Source organism: Ascaphus truei, chromosome 19, assembly GCF_040206685.1.
Source record: "Ascaphus truei isolate aAscTru1 chromosome 19, aAscTru1.hap1, whole genome shotgun sequence".
Classification (NCBI taxonomy): Eukaryota; Metazoa; Chordata; class Amphibia; order Anura; family Ascaphidae; genus Ascaphus; species Ascaphus truei.
In genome coordinates, this window is record NC_134501.1 from 25,005,452 (window position 1) to 25,031,489 (window position 26,038).

At 50.9% G+C, this 26,038-nt stretch overlaps 1 protein-coding gene across 4 annotated transcripts in view; it reads right to left on the reverse strand.

Moving 5' to 3' along the window:
• FTO (FTO alpha-ketoglutarate dependent dioxygenase) overlaps positions 1-26,038 on the reverse strand; it is a 199,229-nt gene that overhangs the window by 53,442 nt on the left and 119,749 nt on the right. The window contains exon 9 of one of the 4 annotated variants that reach the window (XM_075576990.1): positions 17,983-18,097. The exons of the other annotated variants lie outside the window; for them this stretch is intronic. Within the exon in view, the coding sequence (XP_075433105.1) occupies positions 18,001-18,097 (97 nt within the window). The 3' untranslated portion in view covers positions 17,983-18,000. Of the gene's footprint in view, positions 1-17,982; positions 18,098-26,038 lie in introns of those variants that run through there. 4 annotated transcript variants of the gene reach the window in all.

A 26,038-nucleotide genomic window follows, 5' to 3' on the forward strand; every position in this document is an offset into this window, starting at 1 on the left:
ACTGGCGGGGACCACTATCCGCTGGCGGGGACCTCTGTCCGCTGGCGGGGACCTCTGTCCGCTGGTGGGGACCTCTATCCGCTGGCGGGGACCTCTATCCGCTGGCGGGGACCTCTACCCGCTGGAGGGGACCTCTATCCGCTGGCGGGGACCTCTATCCGCTGGCGGGGACCTCTATCCGCTGGCGGGGACTTCTATCCGCTGGCGGTGACCTCTGTCCGCTGACGGGGACCACTATCCGCTGGTTGGGACCACTATCCGCTGGCGGGACATCTATCCGCTGGCGGGGACTTCTATCCGCTGGCGGTGACCTCTGTCCGCTGACGGGGACCACTATCCGCTGGTTGGGACCACTATCCGCTGGCGGGACATCTATCCGCTGGCGGGGACCTCTATCCGCTGGTGGAGACCTCTGTCCGCTGACGGGGACCTCTGTACGCTGACGGGGACCTCTATCCGCTGGTTGGGACCTCTATCCGCTGGCGGGGACCTCTATCCGCTGGAGGGGACCTCTATCCGCTGGCGGGGACCTCTATCCGCTGGCGGGGACCTCTATCCGCTGGCGGGGACCTCTATCCGCTGGCGGGGACTTCTATCCGCTGGCGGTGACCTCTGTCCGCTGACGGGGACCTCTGTCCGCTGGCGGTGACCTCTGTCCGCTGGCGGTGACCTCTATCCGCTGGTTGGGACCACTATCCGCTGGCGGGGACATCTATCCGCTGGCGGGTACCTCTATCCGCTGGCGGGGACCTCTATCCGCTGGCGGGGACCTCTATCCGCTGGCGGGACCTCTATCCGCTGGCGGGGACCTCTATCCGCTGGCGGGGACCTCTATCCGCTGGCGGGGAGGGGCTGGAAGTCCCAGCTCTATTTTATCTCAAAGTGCTGAACTGTCTTTGCCAAGACTGACCCGTACCTTCCGTGAGCTCTCGGGGGGACACGTCACCAAGCGCCGGAAATTCATTCACTCCGAACAGATCTCTTTGAATGAACGTGCATGAATGTAGCTGGAAGGCAATTCTTTCAGCTTTCACCTGCCCCCACTCAGCTGTTTCCCCCGCCCCCACTTAGCTTTCTCCCCATCCCACTCAGCTGTTTCCTCTGCCCCCCACTCAGCTGTCTCCCCCACCCCCCATTCAGCTTTCCTCTGCCCCCCATTCAGCTGTTTTCCCCACTCAGCTTTCCTCTGCCCCCACTCAGGTTTACTCCGCCCCCACTCAGCTTTCTCCCGCCCACCACTCTGCTTTCCTCTGCCCCGACAGCTATCTCCCTTGCCCCCCACTCAGCTTTCCCCCGCCCCCACTCAGCTATCTCCCTTGCCCCCCACTCAGCTTTCTGCCTTGCCCCCCACTCAGCTGAGAGGTTTTCTGCAACTCCTGGTAACAACCACTTGGCTTTAATGCCATTACTATGTCGCCATCTTTAAAGATACTGCACCCTCCTTAGGATGTTGCTTAAATACAGCTCAACCCCGTTATAACATGAATCCGCTTATAACGCCATGCAAGCGTGGCTCCCAATTTTTGTATTTATGAATACTTTACAACACGATTATTGGTATCTTAAATACTTTATTGTACAATGCATACAATTGTACATTATTTCTAACGCGATCCGCTTATAACACAATGTGATTCTTTGGACCCCAAGCACAGCGAGTGTGTATATATATATCACATTTTAAGTTATAGTGGGCGAAAAAGGCAACAAAAAACCTCCACCGTTAGCATATAGCAAAAAAAGAATATCACTTGAGAGCACATTCACATGTCTTAGACAGGTCTGCACCCCGCCTTTCACCATTATCACCTAGCATACAGTGCTCCCACTGCAGCCAGGGATTCTGGGAAATTACATGCACATGGAGCTTAAATGGGCTCCAAGTGAATGGATATTCCAGGCAAAAGGTGACAAATTGTGCGCTCATTTGCATGTCATTTCCCAGAATCCCTTGCTGCAGTGGGAGCATTGTATGCTACGTGATAATGGTTGAAAGGCCGGGGTGCAGACCTGCCTAAGGGCTGTTCTATAGTGCGCGCGCTTGCTGCACCGGCAATTATAGATGGCTGAGGTTAGTCAGCCTTTCTATAATAATTGGGGCGTGCGTGCGCACGGCAGTGAGTGTGCAGCCGGCCGACAGGAGGGAAGAGTAGGAAAATAAAGATTTTGCGAACCTGAAATGTATGTATATATGTGTGTATATGTATGTGTGTGTCTGCACAATGTTAATAAATACAGGTAAACCCCGTTATAACGCGCCTCGTTATACCGCAATTCGGTTATAACGCGGTTTTCCCGTGGCTCCCGTTTAAAAAAAAATAAGTAAATAAATAAATATATTTTTGTTAAATTTAAAATTATTTTTTTGCACACTTCACACACTGCACACACTCTGCTCACTGCACACACACTGCTCACACTGACACACACTGCACACTGCACACACACTGCTCATTGTTCACACTGCACACTGCTCACACTGCACACTGCACACACACTGCTAATTGCTCACACTGCACACACACTGCTCACACTGACACACACTGCACACTGCACACACACTGCTCATTGCTCACACTGCACACTGCACACACACTGCTCATTGCTCACACTGCACACACTGCACACACACTGCTAATTGCTCACACTGCACACTGCACACTGCACACACTGACACACACTGCACACACACTGCTCATTGCTCACACTGCACACACTGCTCATTGCTCACACTGCACACTGCACACACACTGCTCATTGCTTACACTGCACACTGCACACACACTGCTCATTGCTCACACCACACACACACACACCCCTCCCCCCCTCCCAATACACATATACATAAATCAGCCTTACCTTTGGGATGATTGGTGAGGCCTGTGGCTGCAGGGGGGGGGGGCGCTGCGTGCCGGTGGGGGTGGTGCTGCGGTGGAGGGGGGTGATGGCTGCGGGTGCCCCCGATGCTGCGGGGGCTGGTGGGATGGCCCGGTGCAGCGCGGGGGGGCAGGTTGGTGGGGGTAGGTTGGCGGTACGGCCCGGGGTGGGGGGTGGGACGTCATTGTGCTGTGGGGGGGTGGGGGTGCTGGGGATGGGGGTGTTGGTGCTGCGGGGGTCAGACGGCTGATCACCTGTTCCCCGGGCCTCCCTCTCACGCCGGAGCTGATGACTTCAGGCAGACCGGCATCCCCCCTCCCATCTCCTGTCCCGTGGGCTGTCACGCGGTGACAGGGGGAAGCGGGGACCGGAGGGGCATCCCCCCTCCCATCTCCTGTCCCGTGGGCTGTCACGCGGTGACAGGGGGAAGTGGGGACCGCAGGGGCATCCCCCCTCCCAGCTCCTGTCCCGCGGGCTGTCACGCGGTGACAGGGGGAAGCGGGGACCGGAGGGGCATACCCCCTCCCATCTCCTGTCCCGCGGGGTGAAGGGGTGAAGATGCGCTGATGCGGCGGCCATTTTGTTTTCCCGCGACCCCGTTACTAACGCGGTGGTCTCGGGGTGGACCCCGAGGACCGCGTTATAACAGGGTTTACCTGTATATATTTTTTAATAATCTTATACTATATTAGTGAAAGCACTGTATGTTTGCCTGCCTGGATGTCCGGTGTCCCTAGCGGCAATCTCATTGGTCCCTTGGGCCGCCCGCCCCCGCACACCTCTCATTGGCCTCACACACTCACACCACCCCCTTGGCCCGCCCCCCACACCTCTCATTGGCCTGAGGCGGAGTGACACACACACACACACACACACACACACACACACACACACATCACTATACACACACACACACACATCACTATACACACACACATCACTAAACACACACATCCACACATATACACACACACACACACACACACACACATCACTAAACACACACACACACACACACACACACATCACTATACACACACACACACACACGGTGTTACATACATTAGCGGGGCTCACAGTGTTAGCAGCACATCTCCCGCTCTCTTCCCCACCGGTCCCGGAGGCTCCGCCTCTTCCTGTTTCCCGCGCTTTCACCCCCCCCTCCACGTGGGAGCTGCCGGATGGGTGAGGGAGCTGCCGGACGGGTGAGGGAGCTGCCGGACAGGTGAGTGAGCGGTCTTCACGTCCCCTCACCCCCCTTCACCTCCCCCCACTCACTTCCCCTCCACCCCCCCACCCGGCGCCGCTACACTCAGCGGGGGAGCGGAGTGATCACCTCCCCTCACTCACTTCCCCTCACTCACTTCCCCTCCACCCCCCCCGGCGCCGCTACACTCAGTGGGGGAGCGGAGTGATCACCTCCCCTCACTCACTTCCCCTCCACCCGCCCCCCGGCGCCGCTACACTCAGCGGGGGAGCGGAGTGATCACCTCCCCTCACTCACTTCCCCTCCACCCCCCCCCCCGGCGCCGCTACACTCAGCGGGGGAGCGGAGTGATCACCTCCCCTCACTCACTTCCCCTCACTCACTTCCCCTCCACCCCCCCCGGCGCCGCTACACTCAGCGGGGGAGCGGAGTGATCACCTCCCCTCACTCACTTCCCCTCCACCCCCCCCCCCCCGGCGCCGCTACAGTCAGCGGGGGAGCGGCCACAACACGCTGCCTCCCGCCTCAGATCCACGTGGGAGCTGCCGGACGGGTGAGTGAGCGGCCTTCACCTCCCCTCACCCACCCCTCGCTACACTTCCCCTCCATTTCCACCTCCCCTCCACCCCCCTCCACCTCCCCTCACCCACCCCTCACTATACTTCCCCTCCCTTCCACATCACCTCCCCTCCACCCCCCCCTTAACCTCCCCTTCACCCCCCCTCCTCCCCCCTTCCCACCACCTCCCCCCTCCCCCCTTGTTGTATGGTGTTATTGTAATGTAAAATCTACAGCCTGGGCAGGCACATTTACATAAAGGGTTAATGAGAAACCCCTCCTGCTGTGGTCTCCATGGAGAGATTGTTGGAATTAGTTCTAAGCTGCGGTGTTCTAAAACCTCAGAGTTCTGCTCCATCTGCTTGTAAAAGCCTCATTCTGTGTCAGCTGCTCCTCCAGTCAGCAGCAGACCAGTCCTTGTCCTGCGCGCTGACGGGCTTTTCATATATGTCAGCCCGAGATACAGTAGGACATTTCAATATTCTTTAGCTGACTCCCATGGATCCGGTACACGACGTACAAAGGATGCCACGGCGTAGCTTGCGTCTGATTACCAGAGGAAGCTGTACGTCTACCAATGATATTGGCAGCACCACCTCTGGGATTATATTATCAAAGGGCAGAGCCTCAAAGAAATCCCTAAGGCTATCATCAAAAGTTTCCTCCATAGACCGAACGAAGGGACCACAGTATGAGCATACAACTTCTACAGGATTGAACCAAGCTTGGGTTTCTCATCTCTCTAGAAACCATTCGAAAATCACGAAAGTTTTGCTGTTGCTGTCCCTGGTGATAATTGTTAAAATGAGTTACAGTCACCAACAAAACTATAACAATATGACGCTCCAGATTCTGCAGCTCCAGAAACAATTTGCCGAAATAAAAGAAATAATCGGAACATCTGCATTTATAACCAAGTCACTAAATGAGAACATTGCAAAATTAAAAACAGAAAGGGAAAAGTTGATGGAGGATTTAATTGCTACACAAAAACAACACGGATGGAGCATTACACACCTAGAAGCTCTCTGGGAACAGCTGTGCGAGGAGATCGAGGAGGTCGAGCAGAATGCCTAAGTAGAACGTGGTCTTGTTCAATTGGAGGCCTTAGGGAGAGTCAGTAGACCCGCATAAAAACATGTGTTATTAGAATGCTATGTTTCTGTATATAGTATGTTAATAAAAGCAATAAAATATTAGATATATTCAAATGTGATTTTTGAGTGTGTAATATTTGAGAACAGTAACACACGTGGATTCCTTTTCTGTATAAGCGTGATGCATAGAGGGATATCAGATAATGCAATTTGCTCACTGACACAATGTAGGATCTGCTGTATTGTTCTCTCCAGGGCTCTGCACAGGGGGTCATAAAGTCATATTGCTGTGTAATTCCTGCTATTGAACTAATTTTTGAATGTTATCTAAACTGGAGGATCCCACAAAAGCTGATTCGTAGCTTCACCCCCGCCCCATATTGCTGATAATGTATGGGCTGGAGCCAAAATTACTCTCATGCACACATATCCACACGCTAAGTAGGTATTATTGGTGGTTATGCACTTTTGTCCACAGAATGAGTGGCAAAGTCTTTTTTTGCTGACAAAATGTCGTAGGACAGGTTACAAACGGCCCCTATAGCAGAGTTGCAACCTGTGGCTCCCGAGCCCTCCTACATGCGACCCTCAGCTGCTGCCTCCCCCCCTCACTATCCTGCCATAAAACCTAATCTGGCCTGATCTGCAGAGGGGGCCTGCTGGAAGGTGTCCATGGAGGTGCCTGTCCAGGCAGCTTGCTGTTGAGTGGTAGAAGTGTGGTTCCCCTGACAGGCACCTCCGTGGGCACCTTTCTTACAGACCCCCTCAATCCTCCAGGGCAGCCGGTAGGCCAGCGGTGCGCAAACTTGGGGGTCGCTGGATTTTTCTTGGGGGGCGCGGGGCCTCTGCAACCGCCGCACTCTTCCCCGAGGCATTTAAATTAAATGCCGGGGGACCGCGCAAGGTCTCTGCAACCTCAACTTACTGGGATTCAGCCGGCTTCTGACAATGGCAATGCGGCGTCAAATGATGTGACGCGGCGTCATTGAAACATGCGTCAAATCTTGACGTCATTTGACGCCAGGTCACTGGGGAGGGGGGGCGCGAGCTCTGGAGCCAGGACACAGGTCACAACAACAAAAAAAACTTTGCACACCCCTTCGGTAGGTATCACTCTCTTCTCCCCCTTCACACATCACCCTCTTCTCCCCCTTCACACATCACCCTCTTCTCCCCTTTCACACATCACCCTCTTCTCCCCCTTCACACATCCACACATCACCCTCTTCTCCCCCCTCACACATCACCCTCTTCTCCCCCTCACACATCACCCTCTTCTCCCCCCTCACACATCACCCTCTTCTCCCCCCTCACACATCACCCTCTTCTCCCCCCCCACACATCACCCTCTTCTCCCCTTTCACACATCACCCTCTTCTCCCCCTTCACACATCCACACATCACCCTCTTCTCCCCCCTCACACATCACCCTCTTCTCCCCCCTCACACATCACCCTCTTCTCCCGCTTCACACATCAACATCTTCTCCCCCCCACACATCACCCTCTTCTCCCCCTTCACACATCACCCTCTTCTAGCCCCCCACACATCACCCTCTTCTCCCCCACTTCTCCCCCATCACACATCACCCTCTTCTCCCCCATCACACATCCCCCTCTTCTCCCCCCTCACCCTTTTCTCCCCTTTCACAATGCACACACTGCACACACACTGCTAATTGCTCACACTGCACACTGCACACTGCACACACTGACACACACTGCACACACACTGCTCATTGCTCACACTGCACACACTGCTCATTGCTCACACTGCACACTGCACACACACTGCTCATTGCTTACACTGCACACTGCACACACACTGCTCATTGCTCACACCACACACACACACACCCCTCCCCCCCTCCCAATACACATATACATAAATCAGCCTTACCTTTGGGATGATTGGTGAGGCCTGTGGCTGCAGGGGGGGGGGGCGCTGCGTGCCGGTGGGGGTGGTGCTGCGGTGGAGGGGGGTGATGGCTGCGGGTGCCCCCGATGCTGCGGGGGCTGGTGGGATGGCCCGGTGCAGCGCGGGGGGGCAGGTTGGTGGGGGTAGGTTGGCGGTACGGCCCGGGGTGGGGGGTGGGACGTCATTGTGCTGTGGGGGGGTGGGGGTGCTGGGGATGGGGGTGTTGGTGCTGCGGGGGTCAGACGGCTGATCACCTGTTCCCCGGGCCTCCCTCTCACGCCGGAGCTGATGACTTCAGGCAGACCGGCATCCCCCCTCCCATCTCCTGTCCCGTGGGCTGTCACGCGGTGACAGGGGGAAGCGGGGACCGGAGGGGCATCCCCCCTCCCATCTCCTGTCCCGTGGGCTGTCACGCGGTGACAGGGGGAAGTGGGGACCGCAGGGGCATCCCCCCTCCCAGCTCCTGTCCCGCGGGCTGTCACGCGGTGACAGGGGGAAGCGGGGACCGGAGGGGCATACCCCCTCCCATCTCCTGTCCCGCGGGGTGAAGGGGTGAAGATGCGCTGATGCGGCGGCCATTTTGTTTTCCCGCGACCCCGTTACTAACGCGGTGGTCTCGGGGTGGACCCCGAGGACCGCGTTATAACAGGGTTTACCTGTATATATTTTTTAATAATCTTATACTATATTAGTGAAAGCACTGTATGTTTGCCTGCCTGGATGTCCGGTGTCCCTAGCGGCAATCTCATTGGTCCCTTGGGCCGCCCGCCCCCGCACACCTCTCATTGGCCTCACACACTCACACCACCCCCTTGGCCCGCCCCCCACACCTCTCATTGGCCTGAGGCGGAGTGACACACACACACACACACACACACACACACACACACACACATCACTATACACACACACACACACATCACTATACACACACACATCACTATACACACACATCACTAAACACACACATCCACACATATACACACACACACACACACACACACACATCACTAAACACACACACACACACACACACACACATCACTATACACACACACACACACACGGTGTTACATACATTAGCGGGGCTCACAGTGTTAGCAGCACATCTCCCGCTCTCTTCCCCACCGGTCCCGGAGGCTCCGCCTCTTCCTGTTTCCCGCGCTTTCACCCCCCCCTCCACGTGGGAGCTGCCGGATGGGTGAGGGAGCTGCCGGACGGGTGAGGGAGCTGCCGGACAGGTGAGTGAGCGGTCTTCACGTCCCCTCACCCCCCTTCACCTCCCCCCACTCACTTCCCCTCCACCCCCCCACCCGGCGCCGCTACACTCAGCGGGGGAGCGGAGTGATCACCTCCCCTCACTCACTTCCCCTCACTCACTTCCCCTCCACCCCCCCCGGCGCCGCTACACTCAGTGGGGGAGCGGAGTGATCACCTCCCCTCACTCACTTCCCCTCCACCCGCCCCCCGGCGCCGCTACACTCAGCGGGGGAGCGGAGTGATCACCTCCCCTCACTCACTTCCCCTCCACCCCCCCCCCCGGCGCCGCTACACTCAGCGGGGGAGCGGAGTGATCACCTCCCCTCACTCACTTCCCCTCACTCACTTCCCCTCCACCCCCCCCGGCGCCGCTACACTCAGCGGGGGAGCGGAGTGATCACCTCCCCTCACTCACTTCCCCTCCACCCCCCCCCCCCCGGCGCCGCTACAGTCAGCGGGGGAGCGGCCACAACACGCTGCCTCCCGCCTCAGATCCACGTGGGAGCTGCCGGACGGGTGAGTGAGCGGCCTTCACCTCCCCTCACCCACCCCTCGCTACACTTCCCCTCCATTTCCACCTCCCCTCCACCCCCCTCCACCTCCCCTCACCCACCCCTCACTATACTTCCCCTCCCTTCCACATCACCTCCCCTCCACCCCCCCCTTAACCTCCCCTTCACCCCCCCTCCTCCCCCCTTCCCACCACCTCCCCCCTCCCCCCTTGTTGTATGGTGTTATTGTAATGTAAAATCTACAGCCTGGGCAGGCACATTTACATAAAGGGTTAATGAGAAACCCCTCCTGCTGTGGTCTCCATGGAGAGATTGTTGGAATTAGTTCTAAGCTGCGGTGTTCTAAAACCTCAGAGTTCTGCTCCATCTGCTTGTAAAAGCCTCATTCTGTGTCAGCTGCTCCTCCAGTCAGCAGCAGACCAGTCCTTGTCCTGCGCGCTGACGGGCTTTTCATATATGTCAGCCCGAGATACAGTAGGACATTTCAATATTCTTTAGCTGACTCCCATGGATCCGGTACACGACGTACAAAGGATGCCACGGCGTAGCTTGCGTCTGATTACCAGAGGAAGCTGTACGTCTACCAATGATATTGGCAGCACCACCTCTGGGATTATATTATCAAAGGGCAGAGCCTCAAAGAAATCCCTAAGGCTATCATCAAAAGTTTCCTCCATAGACCGAACGAAGGGACCACAGTATGAGCATACAACTTCTACAGGATTGAACCAAGCTTGGGTTTCTCATCTCTCTAGAAACCATTCGAAAATCACGAAAGTTTTGCTGTTGCTGTCCCTGGTGATAATTGTTAAAATGAGTTACAGTCACCAACAAAACTATAACAATATGACGCTCCAGATTCTGCAGCTCCAGAAACAATTTGCCGAAATAAAAGAAATAATCGGAACATCTGCATTTATAACCAAGTCACTAAATGAGAACATTGCAAAATTAAAAACAGAAAGGGAAAAGTTGATGGAGGATTTAATTGCTACACAAAAACAACACGGATGGAGCATTACACACCTAGAAGCTCTCTGGGAACAGCTGTGCGAGGAGATCGAGGAGGTCGAGCAGAATGCCTAAGTAGAACGTGGTCTTGTTCAATTGGAGGCCTTAGGGAGAGTCAGTAGACCCGCATAAAAACATGTGTTATTAGAATGCTATGTTTCTGTATATAGTATGTTAATAAAAGCAATAAAATATTAGATATATTCAAATGTGATTTTTGAGTGTGTAATATTTGAGAACAGTAACACACGTGGATTCCTTTTCTGTATAAGCGTGATGCATAGAGGGATATCAGATAATGCAATTTGCTCACTGACACAATGTAGGATCTGCTGTATTGTTCTCTCCAGGGCTCTGCACAGGGGGTCATAAAGTCATATTGCTGTGTAATTCCTGCTATTGAACTAATTTTTGAATGTTATCTAAACTGGAGGATCCCACAAAAGCTGATTCGTAGCTTCACCCCCGCCCCATATTGCTGATAATGTATGGGCTGGAGCCAAAATTACTCTCATGCACACATATCCACACGCTAAGTAGGTATTATTGGTGGTTATGCACTTTTGTCCACAGAATGAGTGGCAAAGTCTTTTTTTGCTGACAAAATGTCGTAGGACAGGTTACAAACGGCCCCTATAGCAGAGTTGCAACCTGTGGCTCCCGAGCCCTCCTACATGCGACCCTCAGCTGCTGCCTCCCCCCCTCACTATCCTGCCATAAAACCTAATCTGGCCTGATCTGCAGAGGGGGCCTGCTGGAAGGTGTCCATGGAGGTGCCTGTCCAGGCAGCTTGCTGTTGAGTGGTAGAAGTGTGGTTCCCCTGACAGGCACCTCCGTGGGCACCTTTCTTACAGACCCCCTCAATCCTCCAGGGCAGCCGGTAGGCCAGCGGTGCGCAAACTTGGGGGTCGCTGGATTTTTCTTGGGGGGCGCGGGGCCTCTGCAACCGCCGCACTCTTCCCCGAGGCATTTAAATTAAATGCCGGGGGACCGCGCAAGGTCTCTGCAACCTCAACTTACTGGGATTCAGCCGGCTTCTGACAATGGCAATGCGGCGTCAAATGATGTGACGCGGCGTCATTGAAACATGCGTCAAATCTTGACGTCATTTGACGCCAGGTCACTGGGGAGGGGGGGCGCGAGCTCTGGAGCCAGGACACAGGTCACAACAACAAAAAAAACTTTGCACACCCCTTCGGTAGGTATCACTCTCTTCTCCCCCTTCACACATCACCCTCTTCTCCCCCTTCACACATCACCCTCTTCTCCCCTTTCACACATCACCCTCTTCTCCCCCTTCACACATCCACACATCACCCTCTTCTCCCCCCTCACACATCACCCTCTTCTCCCCCTCACACATCACCCTCTTCTCCCCCCTCACACATCACCCTCTTCTCCCCCCTCACACATCACCCTCTTCTCCCCCCCCACACATCACCCTCTTCTCCCCTTTCACACATCACCCTCTTCTCCCCCTTCACACATCCACACATCACCCTCTTCTCCCCCCTCACACATCACCCTCTTCTCCCCCCTCACACATCACCCTCTTCTCCCGCTTCACACATCAACATCTTCTCCCCCCCACACATCACCCTCTTCTCCCCCTTCACACATCACCCTCTTCTAGCCCCCCACACATCACCCTCTTCTCCCCCACTTCTCCCCCATCACACATCACCCTCTTCTCCCCCATCACACATCCCCCTCTTCTCCCCCCTCACCCTTTTCTCCCCTTTCACACATCACCCTCTTCTCCCCCTTCACACATCACCCTCTTCTCCCCCTTCACACATCACCCTCTTCTAGCCCCCCACACATCCCCCCCCTTGCATCTCAGACCCCTCCCTTGCATCTCAGATAACCCCCCCCCCCCCCTGCATCTCAGATCACCTCCTCTCCTACACACCGCGTGCCGATCTTCTGGAACGGGGGCGTGGCCTGCACGGGACAATGTGTGTGTCCGTGTCCCCTTCCCCCGGTACCTGCTCAAGTCGCTGCCTCCGCCTCATGTCTCTGCCAGTCCCGCAATGCCATCAGCAGCACTCGCTGTCTGTCACACGCCACCACAGCGCGCAGCCATGCCACCCGCAACACACTCCTCGTGGCATCTGCCTGGTGGCGCCCTGCCCCTCCCATGCTCCTATTAGATGAGGCCTCAGCCACACAAAGCTCTTTTCACCCTGCGCACACTGGCGCTCTATTCTTCCTACGTTACACAGATAGCGTGAGGAGAATACGGGTGAGTGATGGGTCGCCTGCGGCTAAAATGCACACGCCCCAGGCGAGTGGGCGAGTGTATTTGTCGTGCCGTATGTATGTATATAGCTCAACCCCGTTATAACACGCAACGTTACAACGCGAATCCGCTTATAACGTGATGCAAGCGTGGCTCCCAATTTTCGTATTTATAAATACTTTACAACACGATTATTGGTATCTTAAATACTTTATTGTACAATGCATACAATTGTACATTATTTCTAACGCGATCCGCTTATAACGCGATGTGATACTTTGGACCCAAAGCACAGCGTTATAAGGGGGTTGAGCTGTATATACAATTGTATACAATAACTGAGCTGTGAAAAAGGAAATAGAAACAAGGTCTGATTTTCCTCCCTAAAGAATGGGCTGAGAAACAGCTAAAGATGAGTGCAATATACACGGACAAATGCAATATACCTGTATACTGACAAATGCAATATACACGGACAAATGCAATATACCTGTATACTGACAAATGCAATATGCACGGACAAATGCAATATACCTGTATACTGACAAATGCAATATATCTGTATACCGACAAATGCAATATACCTGTATACCAACAAATGCAATATACCTGTATACCGACAAATGCAATATACACGAGCAAATGCAATATACCTGTGTACTGAAAAATGCAATACACACGGGCAAATGCAATATACCTGTATACCGACAAATGCAATATACCCGTATACTGACAAATGCAATATACCTGTATACTGACAAATGCAATATACGAACAAATGCAATATACACCGGCAAATGCAATATACCTGTATACTGGCAAATGCAATATACGGACAAATGCAATATACCTGTATATCGACAAATGCAATATACCTGTATACCGACAAATGCAATATACCTGTATACCGACAAATGCAATATACACGGGCAAATGCAATATACCTGTATACTGACAAATGCAATATACCTGTATACTGACAAATGCAATATACCTGTATACTGACAAATGCAATATACGAACAAATGCAATATACACCGGCAAATGCAATATACCTGTATACTGACAAATGCAATATACCTGTATACCGGCAAATGCAATATACACCGGCAAATGCAATATACCTGTATACTGACAAATGCAATATACCTGTATACCGGCGCGGCTCCCAGTGCAACAGGAGGGGTACTGGTTGCTGCGGCTACCAGTCCGTTCACCCCTGAAATGTTGGCACTGATTACTGCGTGGGGAGACAGAGGGACACCGGAGGAGCGGCTGCAGTTTATCACTATGGCAGTGAACAGACCTGCTTATTGCCCCCCTGTCCAACCCAACAACGATGAACTCAAACTGGATCAGCAGTCTCACCAAGTTCGTGGCAGGTACTGATCAGATCGACAGTTTTTTTAAAGAACTTTGAGACACAGTGTCGGCGGTACAAAGTGCTTCCCCAGCATAGGGTTGCACGTTTGGACCCCTTACTGTCCGGCTTGGCTAAGCAGACGATGATGGCGCTTCCAGATGAGTATGCTGATGACTATGACCACCTGAAAGAACTGTTATTGTTTCAGTACGGTTTTACCCCTGAAGCCTACCGGAGTAAATTCCGGCAGGAAGAGAGGCAGCCCCAGGAGTCCTATGTTACCTACGTGACTACGTGATTGAGCCTAAGCACTATGATCAAAAGTTAACTGCCCGGATTGTTTACACTAAGTACTAATCAACAGACCAAGTTAATCAACAGACTCTGCCACTCTAATTGTTACCTGAGGGTGGAGAATCATCAAACTGGAGTGGTTTGTAAGTGTTATGTCTACACCTACAAAGAATGCAGATACTTCATTTGGTAAACTGGTCGTCGCCCCTGATTTAATTATGGGGCTACCCATAGAGTCCCAGTACACATGGGCTTATTAGCTGGGGGGCATGGGTTAATCTGTGTCTCCACGTTAGGGATTTGATACAGATAATTGTTCACCAATAGTCTGCATTCAATGTTAAGAATAGGGTTACACAGGTATATAAACTGTGTCCACCCTACAGTTTTTAGTTGTGCTTCTGATTCCACCTGGAATGTCACCGGATTGCTGGAGAATTGCTAGCTGATACTTCTCCATTCCCCAACCCTAAGTAAGTGTTACCTTCTTGTCTGTTAATTGAACTATATTGCTGTGTTCACCTTTTTTAAGGAATAAATTATATTTTATTATATCTAAGCCTCGTTCAGTTCAACCCAGATATTTGGTGTTCATTATATCGTGTCATAAGCTACCGTGACACCTCTATCCTCTGGCGGGACCTCTATCCGCTGGCGGGACCTCTATCCGCTGGTTAGGACCTCTATCCGCTGGCGGGGACCTCTATCCGCTGGCGGGGACCTCTATCCGCTGGTTGGGACCTCTGTCCGCTGGCGGGGACCTCTGTCCGCTGGCGGGGACCTCTGTCTGCTGGCGGTGACCTCTATCCGCTGGCGGGGACCTCTATCCGCTGGCGGGGACCTCTATCCGCTGGCGGGGACCTCTATCCGCTGGCGGGGACCTCTATCCGCTGGCGGGGACCTCTATCCGCTGGCGGGGACCTCTATCCGCTGACGGGGACCTCTGTCCACAGGCGGGGACCTCTGTCCACAGGCGGGGACCTCTATCCGCTGGCGGGGACCTCTATCCGCTGGTTGGGACCTCTATCCGCTGGTTGGAACCTCTATCCGCTGGCGGGACCTCTATCCGCTGGTTGGGACCTCTATCCACAGGCGGGGACCTCTATACGCTGGTGGGGACCTCTATCCGCTGGCGGGGACCTCTATCTGCTGGCGGGGACCTCTATCCGCTGGCGGGGACCTCTATCCGCTCTCAGCTGTCTCCCCCACCCCCCATTCAGCTTTCCTCTGCCCCCCATTCAGCTGTTTTCCCCATTCAGCTTTCCTCTGCCCCCACTCAGCTTTACTCCGCCCCCCACTCAGCTTTCTCCCACCCACCACTCTGCTTTCCTCTGCCCCGACAGCTATCTCCCTTGCCCCCCACTCAGCTTTCCTCCGCCCCCACTCAGCTATCTCCCTTGCCCCCACTCAGCTTTCCCTGCCCCCCACTCAGCTTTCTCCCTTGCCCCCTACTCAGCTGAGAGGTTTTCTGCAACTCCTGGTAACAACCACTTGGCTTTAATGCCATTACTATGCCGCCATCTTTAAAGATGCTGCACTCTCCTTAGGATGTTGCTTAAATACAGCTCAACCCCGTTATAACATGAATCCGCTTATAACGCCATGCAAGCGTGGCTCCCAATTTTCGTATTTATGAATACTTTACAACACGATTATTGGTATCTTAAATACTTTATTGTACAATGCATACAATTGTACATTATTTCTAACGCAATCTGCTTATAACAGGATGGTGGGTGAAAAAGGCAACAAAAACCTCCACTGTTAGCATATAGCCAATAAAGAATATCACTTGTGAGCACATTCACATGTCTTAGACAGGTCTGCAACCCTGCCTTTCAACCATTATCACCTAGCATACGGTGCTCCCACTGCAGCAAGGGATTCTGGGAAATTACATGCAAATGAGCACACAATGTGTCACCTTTTGCCTGGAATATCCATTCACATGGAGCTTAAATGGGCTCCAAGTGAATGGATATTCCAGGCAAAAGGTGACACATTGTGTGCTCATTTGTATGTCATTTCCCAGAATCCCTTGCTGCAGTGGGAGCACTGTATGCTCACAAGTGATATTCTTTATTGGCTATATGCCAACGGTGGAGGTTTTTTGTTGCCTTTTTCACCCACCATAACTTAAAATGTGATATGGTAAACCTACCCAGCCTAGAAATATTTCAAGGCAAGTATAAAACCAACCTCACACTGATGATACCCAATTATTTCCAGACCTAACTGTATATATATGTATATATATATATATATATATATATATATATATATATATATACACACACACACACACACACACACACACACACACACACACACACACACACACACACACGTTTCATGTGTTTGAATGGTGATTTGATCTAACTCAAACAATCATTTCCCCTTTAAACCCGGGCTCCTCAACTGGTCCCACGGTCACATGGCCTTGAACTGACCCTTAGACTCTCAGCTGCCCCAGCATCAAGTCCGAAGTTAGCAGGAACACAGCACTATTTCTCACACTAACACTTACTTCTGAGTAAAGGTGATGTAAATATGTATATGGAGCAGGTGTTATAAATACTTGTAAAATGCTGAAATATTATCATTTTCAAGTTTTTAAAATGTGTCTAAAATTACAATACAAAAGGCTTGTGGCCCGTCTACTCCTGAATGTTTTCTGATCGGGCCCCTCTGGAGAACTGGGTGAATAGCTCGGCCTTAAACCTATCATTGTATTCCTAAGTGTGCCTGCACTTTTAACCCTTTTCACGGTGTTAAGCTGCTCGGGTGGAGTAACCTTTCATAAAGTGTATTAAACACATATTCAATCTTATATAACACAACCAGAAATATATGTTGTTGTATGGTGTTATTGTAATGTAAAATCTACAGCCTGGGCAGGCACATTTACATAAAGGGTTAATGAGAAACCCCTCCTGCTGTGGTCTCCATGGAGAGATTGTTGGAATTAGTTCTAAGCTGCTGTGTTCTAAAACCTCAGAGTTCTGCTCCATCTGCTTGTAAAAGCCTCATTCTGTGTCAGCTGCTCCTCCAGTCAGCAGCAGACCAGTCCTTGTCCTGCGCGCTGACGGGCTTTTCCTATATGTCAGCCCGAGATACAGTAGGACATTTCAATATTCTTTAGCTGACTCCCATGGATCCGGTACACGACGTACAAAGGATGCCACGGCGTAGCTTGCGTCTGATTACCAGAGGAAGCTGTACGTCTACCAATGATATTGGCAGCACCACCTCTGGGATTATATTATCAAAGGGCAGAGCCTCAAAGAAATCCCTAAGGCTATCATCAAAAGTTTCCTCCATAGACCGAACGAAGGGACCACAGTATGAGCATACAACTTCTACAGGATTGAACCAAGCTTGGGTTTCTCATCTCTCTAGAAACCATTCGAAAATCACGAAAGTTTTGCTGTTGCTGTCCCTGGTGATAATTGTTAAAATGAGTTACAGTCACCAACAAGACTATAACAATATGACGCTCCAGATTCTGCAGCTCCAGAAACAATTTGCCGAAATAATAGAAATAATCGGAACATCTGCATTTATAACCAAATCACTAAATGAGAACATTGCAAAATTAAAAACAGAAAGGGAAAAGTTGATGGAGAATTTAATTGCTACACAAAAACAACACGGATGGAGCATTACACACCTAGAAGCTCTCTGGGAACAGCTGTGCGAGGAGATCGAGGAGGTCGAGCAGAATGCCTAAGTAGAACGTGGTCTTGTTCAATTGGAGGCCTTAGGGAGAGAGTCAGTAGACCCGCATAAAAACATGTGTTATTAGAATGCTATGTTTTTGTATATAGTATGTTAATAAAAGCAATAAAATATTAGATATATTCAAATGTGATTTTTGAGTGTGTAATATTTGAGAACAGTAACACACGTGGATTCCTTTTCTGTATAAGCGTGATGCATAGAGGGATATCAGATAATGCAATTTGCTCACTGACACAATGTAGGGATCTGCTGTATTGTTCTCTTATTGCTGTGTAATTCCTGCTATTGAACTAATTTTTTAATGTTATCTAAACTGGAGGATCCCACAAAAGCTGATTCGTAGCTTCACCCCCGCCCCCCATTGCTGATAATCTATCCGCTGGAGCCAAAATTACTCTCATGCACACATATCCACACGCTAAGTAGGTATTATTGGTGGTTATGCACTTTTGTCCACAGAATGAGCAGCAAAGTCTTTTTTTGCTGACAAAATGTCTTAGGACAGGTTACAAACGGCCCCTATAGCAGAGTTGCAACCTGTGGCTCCCTCCCCCTCCTACATGCGACCCCCAGCTGCTGCCCCTCTCCCTCACTATCCTGCCATAAAACCTAATCTGGCCTGATCTGCAGAGGGGGCCTGCTGGAAGGTGTCCATGGAGGTGCCTGTCCAGGCAGCTTGCTGTTGACTGGTAGAAGTGTGGTTCCCCTGACAGGCACCTCCGTGGGCACCTTTCTTACAGACCCCCTCAATCCTCCAGGGCAGCCGGTAGGCTAGCGGTGCGCAAACTTGGGGTCACTGGATTTTTCTTGGGGGGCGCGGGGCCTCTGCAACCGCCGCACTCTTCCCCGAGGCATTTAAATTAAATGCCGGGGGACCGCGCAAGGTCTCTGCAACCTCAACTTACTGGGATTCAGCCGGCTTCTGACAATGACAATGCGGCGTCAAATGATGTGACGCGGCGTCATTGAAACATGCGTCAAATCTTGACGTCATTTGACGCCAGGTCACTTGGGAGGGGGGGTGCGAGCTCTGGAGCCAGCACACGGGGGCGCAACAAAAAAAAAACTTTGCGCACCCCTTCGGTAGGTATCACTCTCTTCTCCCCCTTCACACATCACCCTCTTCTCCCCCTTCACACATCACCCTCTTCTCCCCCTTCACACATCACTCTCTTCTCCCCCTTCACACATCACCCTCTTCTCCCACTTCACACATCACCCTCTTCTCCCCCTTAACACATCACCCTCTTCTCCCCCCTCACACATCACCCTCTTCTCCCCCATCACACATCACCCTCTTCTCCCCCTCACACATCACCCTCTTCTCCCCCTTCACACATCCACACATCACCCTCTTCTCCCCCTTCACACATCACCCTCTTCTCCCCTTCACACATCACCCTCTTCTCCCCCCCCCACATCACCCCCCTTGCATCTCAGACCCCCCCCTTGCATCTCAGACCCCCCCTGTATCTCAGATAACCCCCCCCCCCCTGCATCTCAGATCACCTCCTCTCCTACACACCGCGTGCCGATCTTCTGGAAAGGGGGCGTGGCCTGCACGGGACAATGTGTGTGTGTCCGTGTCCCCTTCCCCTGGTACCTGCTCAAGTCGCTGCCTCCGCCTCATGTCTCTACCAGTCCCGCAATGCCATCAGCAGCACTCGCTGTCTGTCACCCGCCACCACAGCGCGCAGCCATGCCACCCGCAACACACTCCTCGTGGCATCTGCCTGGTGGCGCCCTGCCCCTCCCATGCTCCTATTAGATGAGGCCTCAGCCACACAAAGCTCTTCTCACCCTGCGCACACCGGCGCTCTGTTCTATGCTCTATTCTTCTTACGTTACACAGATAGCGTGAGGAGAATATGGGTGAGTGATGGGTCGGCTGCGGCTAAAATGCACTCGCCCCAGGCGAGTGGGCAAGTGTATTTGTCGTGCCGTATGTATGTATGTATATAGCTCAACCCTGTTATAACGCGCTACGTTACAACGCGAATCCGCTTATAACGTGATGCAAGCGTGGCTCCCAATTTTCGTATTTATGAATACTTTACAACACGATTATTGGTATCTTAAATACTTTATTGTACAATGCATACAATTGTACATTATTTCTAACGCGATCCGCTTATAACGCGATGTGATACTTTGGACCCAAAGCACAGCGTTATAAGGGGGTTGAGCTGTATATACAATTGTATACAATAACTGAGCTGTAAAAAAGGAAATAGAAACAAGGTCTGATTTTCCTCCCTAAAGAATGGGTTGAGAAACAGCTAAAGATGAGTGCAATATACACGGACAAATGCATTATACACGGACAAATGCATTATACACGGACAAATGCAATATACCTGTATACTGACAAATGCAATATACACGGACAAATGCAATATACCTGTATACTGACAAATGCAATATACACGGACAAATGCAATATACCTGTATACTGACAAATGCAATATACCTGTATACTGACAAATGCAATATACCTGTATACCGACAATTGCAATATACCTGTATACCGACAAATGCAATATACCTGTATACCGACAAATGCAATATACCTGTATACTGACAAATGCAATATACACGACAAATGCAATATACCTGTATACTGACAAATGCAATATACACGGACAAATGCAATATACCTGTATACCGACAAATGCAATATACCTGTATACTGACAAATGCAATATACACGGACAAATGCAATATACCTGTATACTGACAAATGCAATATACACGGACAAATGCAATATACCTGTATACTGACAAATGCAATATACCTGTATACAGACAAATGCAATATACCTGTATACTGACAAATGCAATATACCTGTATACTGACAAATGCAATATACACGGACAAATGCAATATACCTGTATACCGACAAATGCAATATACCTGTATACTGACAAATGCAATATACCTGTATACCGGCGCGGCTCCCTATTGGCCTGCGTGACACAGGAGACTTAAACCTCCATTTTGTTTCCCCTAGAGCAGGAGTGGACAACTCCAGTCCCGAAGGGCCACCAACAGGTTAGGTTTTCAGGATATCCCTGTTCAGCACAGGAGGTGCAGTCTCCGACTGAGCCACTGATTGAGCCACCTGGGCTGAAGCAGGGATATCCTGAAAACCTGACCTGTTGGTGGCCCTTAAGGACTGGAGTTGGCCCTAGAACAGGGGAGCGCAATTTTTCCCCGCTGCGCTCCGCTGCCTGCTCTCCCCCCTCCTGAAATGTGAGCCATGGGGCCACGTTGCCGAAGACAAGGTAAGGGACGTCGTTGCAGAGGTCTCACGCGATCCCCAGACATTTCATTTAAATGCCTTGGGGAAGAGCGCAGAGCCTCTGCATCCGTCCCGTCCCCCACCCCCCCGGAAAATCTTGCATCTTGCTCTCCCCAGTTTGCGCCCCCTGACCTAGAGCAGGGGTGCGCAAACTCTTCTCCCCGAGTCCCCCTGCTTGCGTGCCACCCCCCCCCCCCTCGGCTCCGGCGTCAAATGACGCTGCTGGGTCATGTGACGCCACGTTGCCATGGCGACACGTCGCTGGATAGTTAAGGTAAGTAACGTTACAGAGGCCTCACGTAATACCTGGCATTTAAATGCCTTTCGGGGAAGCACGGGGCCTCTGTAACGGCCGTGCCCTCCAGAAGACACCTTCTGTCATTTTTAATGTACTGATCATCCTTTGGTTGCTACAGCAACCATTTAGAAAGTCATATCCACTTCCTCTTTTGAAACAGGCTCTCACTCACACCTGTTTGAGCTCTGCCCAGTGGTAACAAAGTATCACAAACAAATATGTTGCGGTGTTCCAAACAGCAGACTGTCTGTTACTCCGAATTGGTAACAATAATGTGTTACACTTAGTAATATAAGGTCACATATCAGCTGCAGCATTTCACAGAGTGCAGCACAAAGTTAGAAGGCGGCCATTTCATTAGGCACACATTCAGGATTATGACAGATGTATAACAGGAGCACCAAACGCTTGCCAGCGTAGGTAAGAATGTAGAATGATGCATTGTCACAGGCTTTACATATACAAAGAAGAAGAAAAAAAGGGGGAACGTTTTATTGCCGCTTTAAATGATTTTTCGCTATGATTTTGTTATTGTTTGTTTTTAGGCGGACCTATTTTTGAGGACTTTAAAGCTATTGATGCCCTTGGCGATTACAGCTACGAAAATAATAATTGATTTTTTTCCCCCACGGGGGAGCCCATCGATTCTGTGTCGCTGGCTTCGCCGGCAGTGAAGGGGTTAACACAATGGCAGGATTTACCCTTAGAACGGGGGCAGGACACCCGGCCCGGATTATTTCTGCGCTGGCACTCAATCAAAGGCGGGAGGATTTGGAGAGAGACCCACAGGTGATGCTGCGGGAAGCTTACTGAGCACTTATCAAAAACATACAAGTTCAAAGCAGCTCAATTTTCATATGTTAAAAGTATCTGGCGAAGGCCCCGGGCTGCTTTCTAGGTAGAGAAATGTGTAAAAGCTGTTTGTACTTGCATATGTAGGAGAGAAGGGGATTGGAAAGCATGTGGTATAACTGGATTAAGACGAGCATGTAATGTATTAACAAGAGGCAGTAAGAGAAAATCTAACTTGTCCACATAGCGCAGGGTGACACAGTGACACAGACAGGAGACCTGTTCAACTCACTGCAGGGTGACACAGTGACAGACAGGAGAGACCTGTGTGCATGGAGTCTGGCCCTCGCACTGCAGGGTGACACAGTGACAGACAGGAGAGACCTGTGTGCATGGAGTCTGTCCCTTGCACTGCAGGGTGACACAGTGACAGACAGAAGAGACCTGTGTGCATGGAGTCTGTCCCTTGCACTGCAGGGTGACACAGTGACACAGACAGGAGAGACCTGTGTGCATGGAGTCTGTCCCTCTCACTGCAGGGTGACACAGTGACACAGACAGGAGAGACCTGTGTGCATGGAGTCTGTCCCTCTCACTGCAGGGTGACACAGTGACACAGACAGGAGAGACCTGTGTGCATGGAGTCTGTCCCTCTCACTGCAGGGTGACAACTACACAAAGTACACACACAGGGACCGATTCCCAGCCCGTTTTCTCACTCTCACCACTAACCACTAAAATGTGCCAATTTACCCAAATTCAGGCTGCGGGTTCTTTCCCGAAAAAGTCGTGAAAAGTTTTGAACAGAAAACAAAATTGGCCAATTCCCCAGCGAATCGATTTAACAAAGTTAATAGGCACTTTTTCTGAGACTATGTCACGAACCCACCCCCTCATTTTTATTGTTCTCAATGGCACTTCTCCCCCCTCCCCCCCCCCCCCCAAACATTTACCAAAAAAAAAAAGAGGTAATTTTAAAAGTGCAAAACAACCCGGAACAGAGAGAATTTGAAATTTGGCAGAAAATGAATCCATCTCTACTCACAACACAGCATCGTCTCACCCAGGCGGGGCGTTCTGGGGCCCGTGGCATTTATCCCTTTCATTGCTATTTGCCATCGGCTAAACCAATGTTTCCCAATTCCAGCCAACCCCTCAGACTGTCGCTAACACTGTGTGACCGATCCCAGGCAGTATATAGTGTCCTGAGCTCGTGGGGGGAACACACGCTTAATAATCCCCCAAACTGCCCCTCAGTGTGTGCAGGCAGCATGGGGGGTACAGCTCTCACTCACTGCGGGGGCTTCCAAAGTCACGTCCCACAATGCCTCGCTGCAGTGGGTGCAAAGCACTGTGGGAATCTCCTGCTGTAGATGACAGCGAAACCCACCACGCTAAGGTGCAGTTTGGGGTTTTACTAAGTGCGCTGCCCCCACACGGGCTCAGGACCCCGCTATCCTGCCTGGGAACCGCCATTGCAGATTTGTTTTTGGCGAACTCCTTGGAGACGCCTCACGGACCCTTAGGGGTCCCCGAATTCCCTTGTCAGGATTACTAGGCTAGATGGTACAATCACACAACGTACATACATGAAACTGAAAGGCGGTACCACGGCACTAATAAACTCTAACACCTAGCTTTATATCTCACTGTATTATGATGATAACAATATGGCAGCAGTGTGCGCACACACACACACACACACACACACACACAACATGAATCCTTTCAGTAAAGTCATCTATTCTGAATGAATTTCCCAACTCATTCTTGTGTGGCTATACGTTTATATTTAGATACTCACATACATGGACAAGCCCAATCACTAACACACACACAGTTACACGTGTGTGTGTGTGTGTGTGTGTGTGTGTGTGTGTGTGTGTGTGTGTGTGTGTGTGTGTGTGTGTGTGTGTGTGTGTGTGTGTGTGTGTGTGTGTGTGTGTGTGTGTGTGTGTGTGTGTGTGTGTGTGTGTGTGTGTGTGTGTGTGTGTGTGTGTGTGACCAAACAAAAATGTTTTGCCAGAAACCAAATCTGGCTCTGATGGTCGCCCCCATCTGCCTGGCATTATGGGCCCATGTGAAACAGATGTAACCTCATTACATTTTCATTTAAATTGCTAAATAACTACTTAAGTCAAAAGCTAGCATAACATACAAGCAAGTTAACGTAATAAGCAAAGAGAAGAACCAAAGCAGGATGAGCTCTGCTCAGAGCTGGAGAATCATTTGTGACATGACTGCACTGTGCTGAGAGAATCGCTTGTAACACTTCTCCCACAGCCACGGAAACTGGATCAACATTATTAAACCAGGCAAGCCCCCCTAACTAACCTCCGTTTTGTTTAATGGAGCAATCCAAGCGGCTGACTTATTTTTCTTTATACACAGGATTGAAGCAGGGGTGTTCTCTGGAGCTGGACCCCATTCATTTCAGCGCCGGGGCCCACCCGCTTCCTAAGATACCTACCCCATAAGGGGGAGCCAGCATGTCGGTGCAGATTAAAGCTCTGCATCATTTGGGCCAATAGGAAGCCGCACCGGATGACGTCACAGCTTCCTATTGGCCGGCAGGGCACGAGAGCTCTGACAAGTGGCTAGCCAAGCGGCTACTGGCACCTCCTATGGAGGAGTCTCGGGAAGCAGGGGGTCCCCGGAGCTGAAATAAACGGGGTTAAAAACAACAACAAAAACCCACACAGGTTGACATGGACACCTCAATATTAATTTTTACATTTTAAAGCAGCAAAGTATGAAAAATCCTGTATCTTTTTTTAAATAAATCAGTTCTGCAGTAATCGATAATTCTGTCTGCATTTTTGTTTAACTCCTAATGCCATGTTTAATGTGCTGATCATCCTACGGCAACCATCTAGAAAGTCATATCCACGTCATCTTTTGAAACAGGTTCTCACACACATTGTTTTAGCTGTGCCCTTTGGCAACAACGTATCACAAACAGATCTGCTGCTATTTTCCAAACAGCAGACTATGACTCAGAAAGCTGTAACAATGTGTTACACTTACAAATATAAAGTTACATATCAGCTGCAGCATGCCACAGACTGCAGCACAAAGTTAGGAGGCGGCCATTTCGTTAGGCACACAATCAGGATTCTTACAGATTTATAACAGGAGCACCAAACGATTGACATCTTAGGTAAGAATGTAGAATGATACATTGTCACACGCTTTACATATACAAATAAGAAGGGGGAGAAAAAGGCCATATACAGCAGTATTGCCGCTTTAAATGTATTTTTGTTTTCCTTCCTTAGAAAATAAAGAACAAATGGAGTCCTCTAATTAAGGACGTTTATCTTGGGGACACGAACATCAGGTTTCTGAAGAACGGAGATTCTGCTAATATGGGGACAGATGGCACAGGGACCCAAGGGGCTCCGAGAGTGACCCAAAGAAAAGAAAATGGTGTCACGGATTGGGAAGGTTTTCCGAGCTTGGCACTGAAGTGTAGCTCATAGCAGTTATGTATCTTAACTTGGAATGAGCTTCATTATCCGTACAATGCATAGCAGTAACGCCCACACAATCCCATTCATGTTTAGA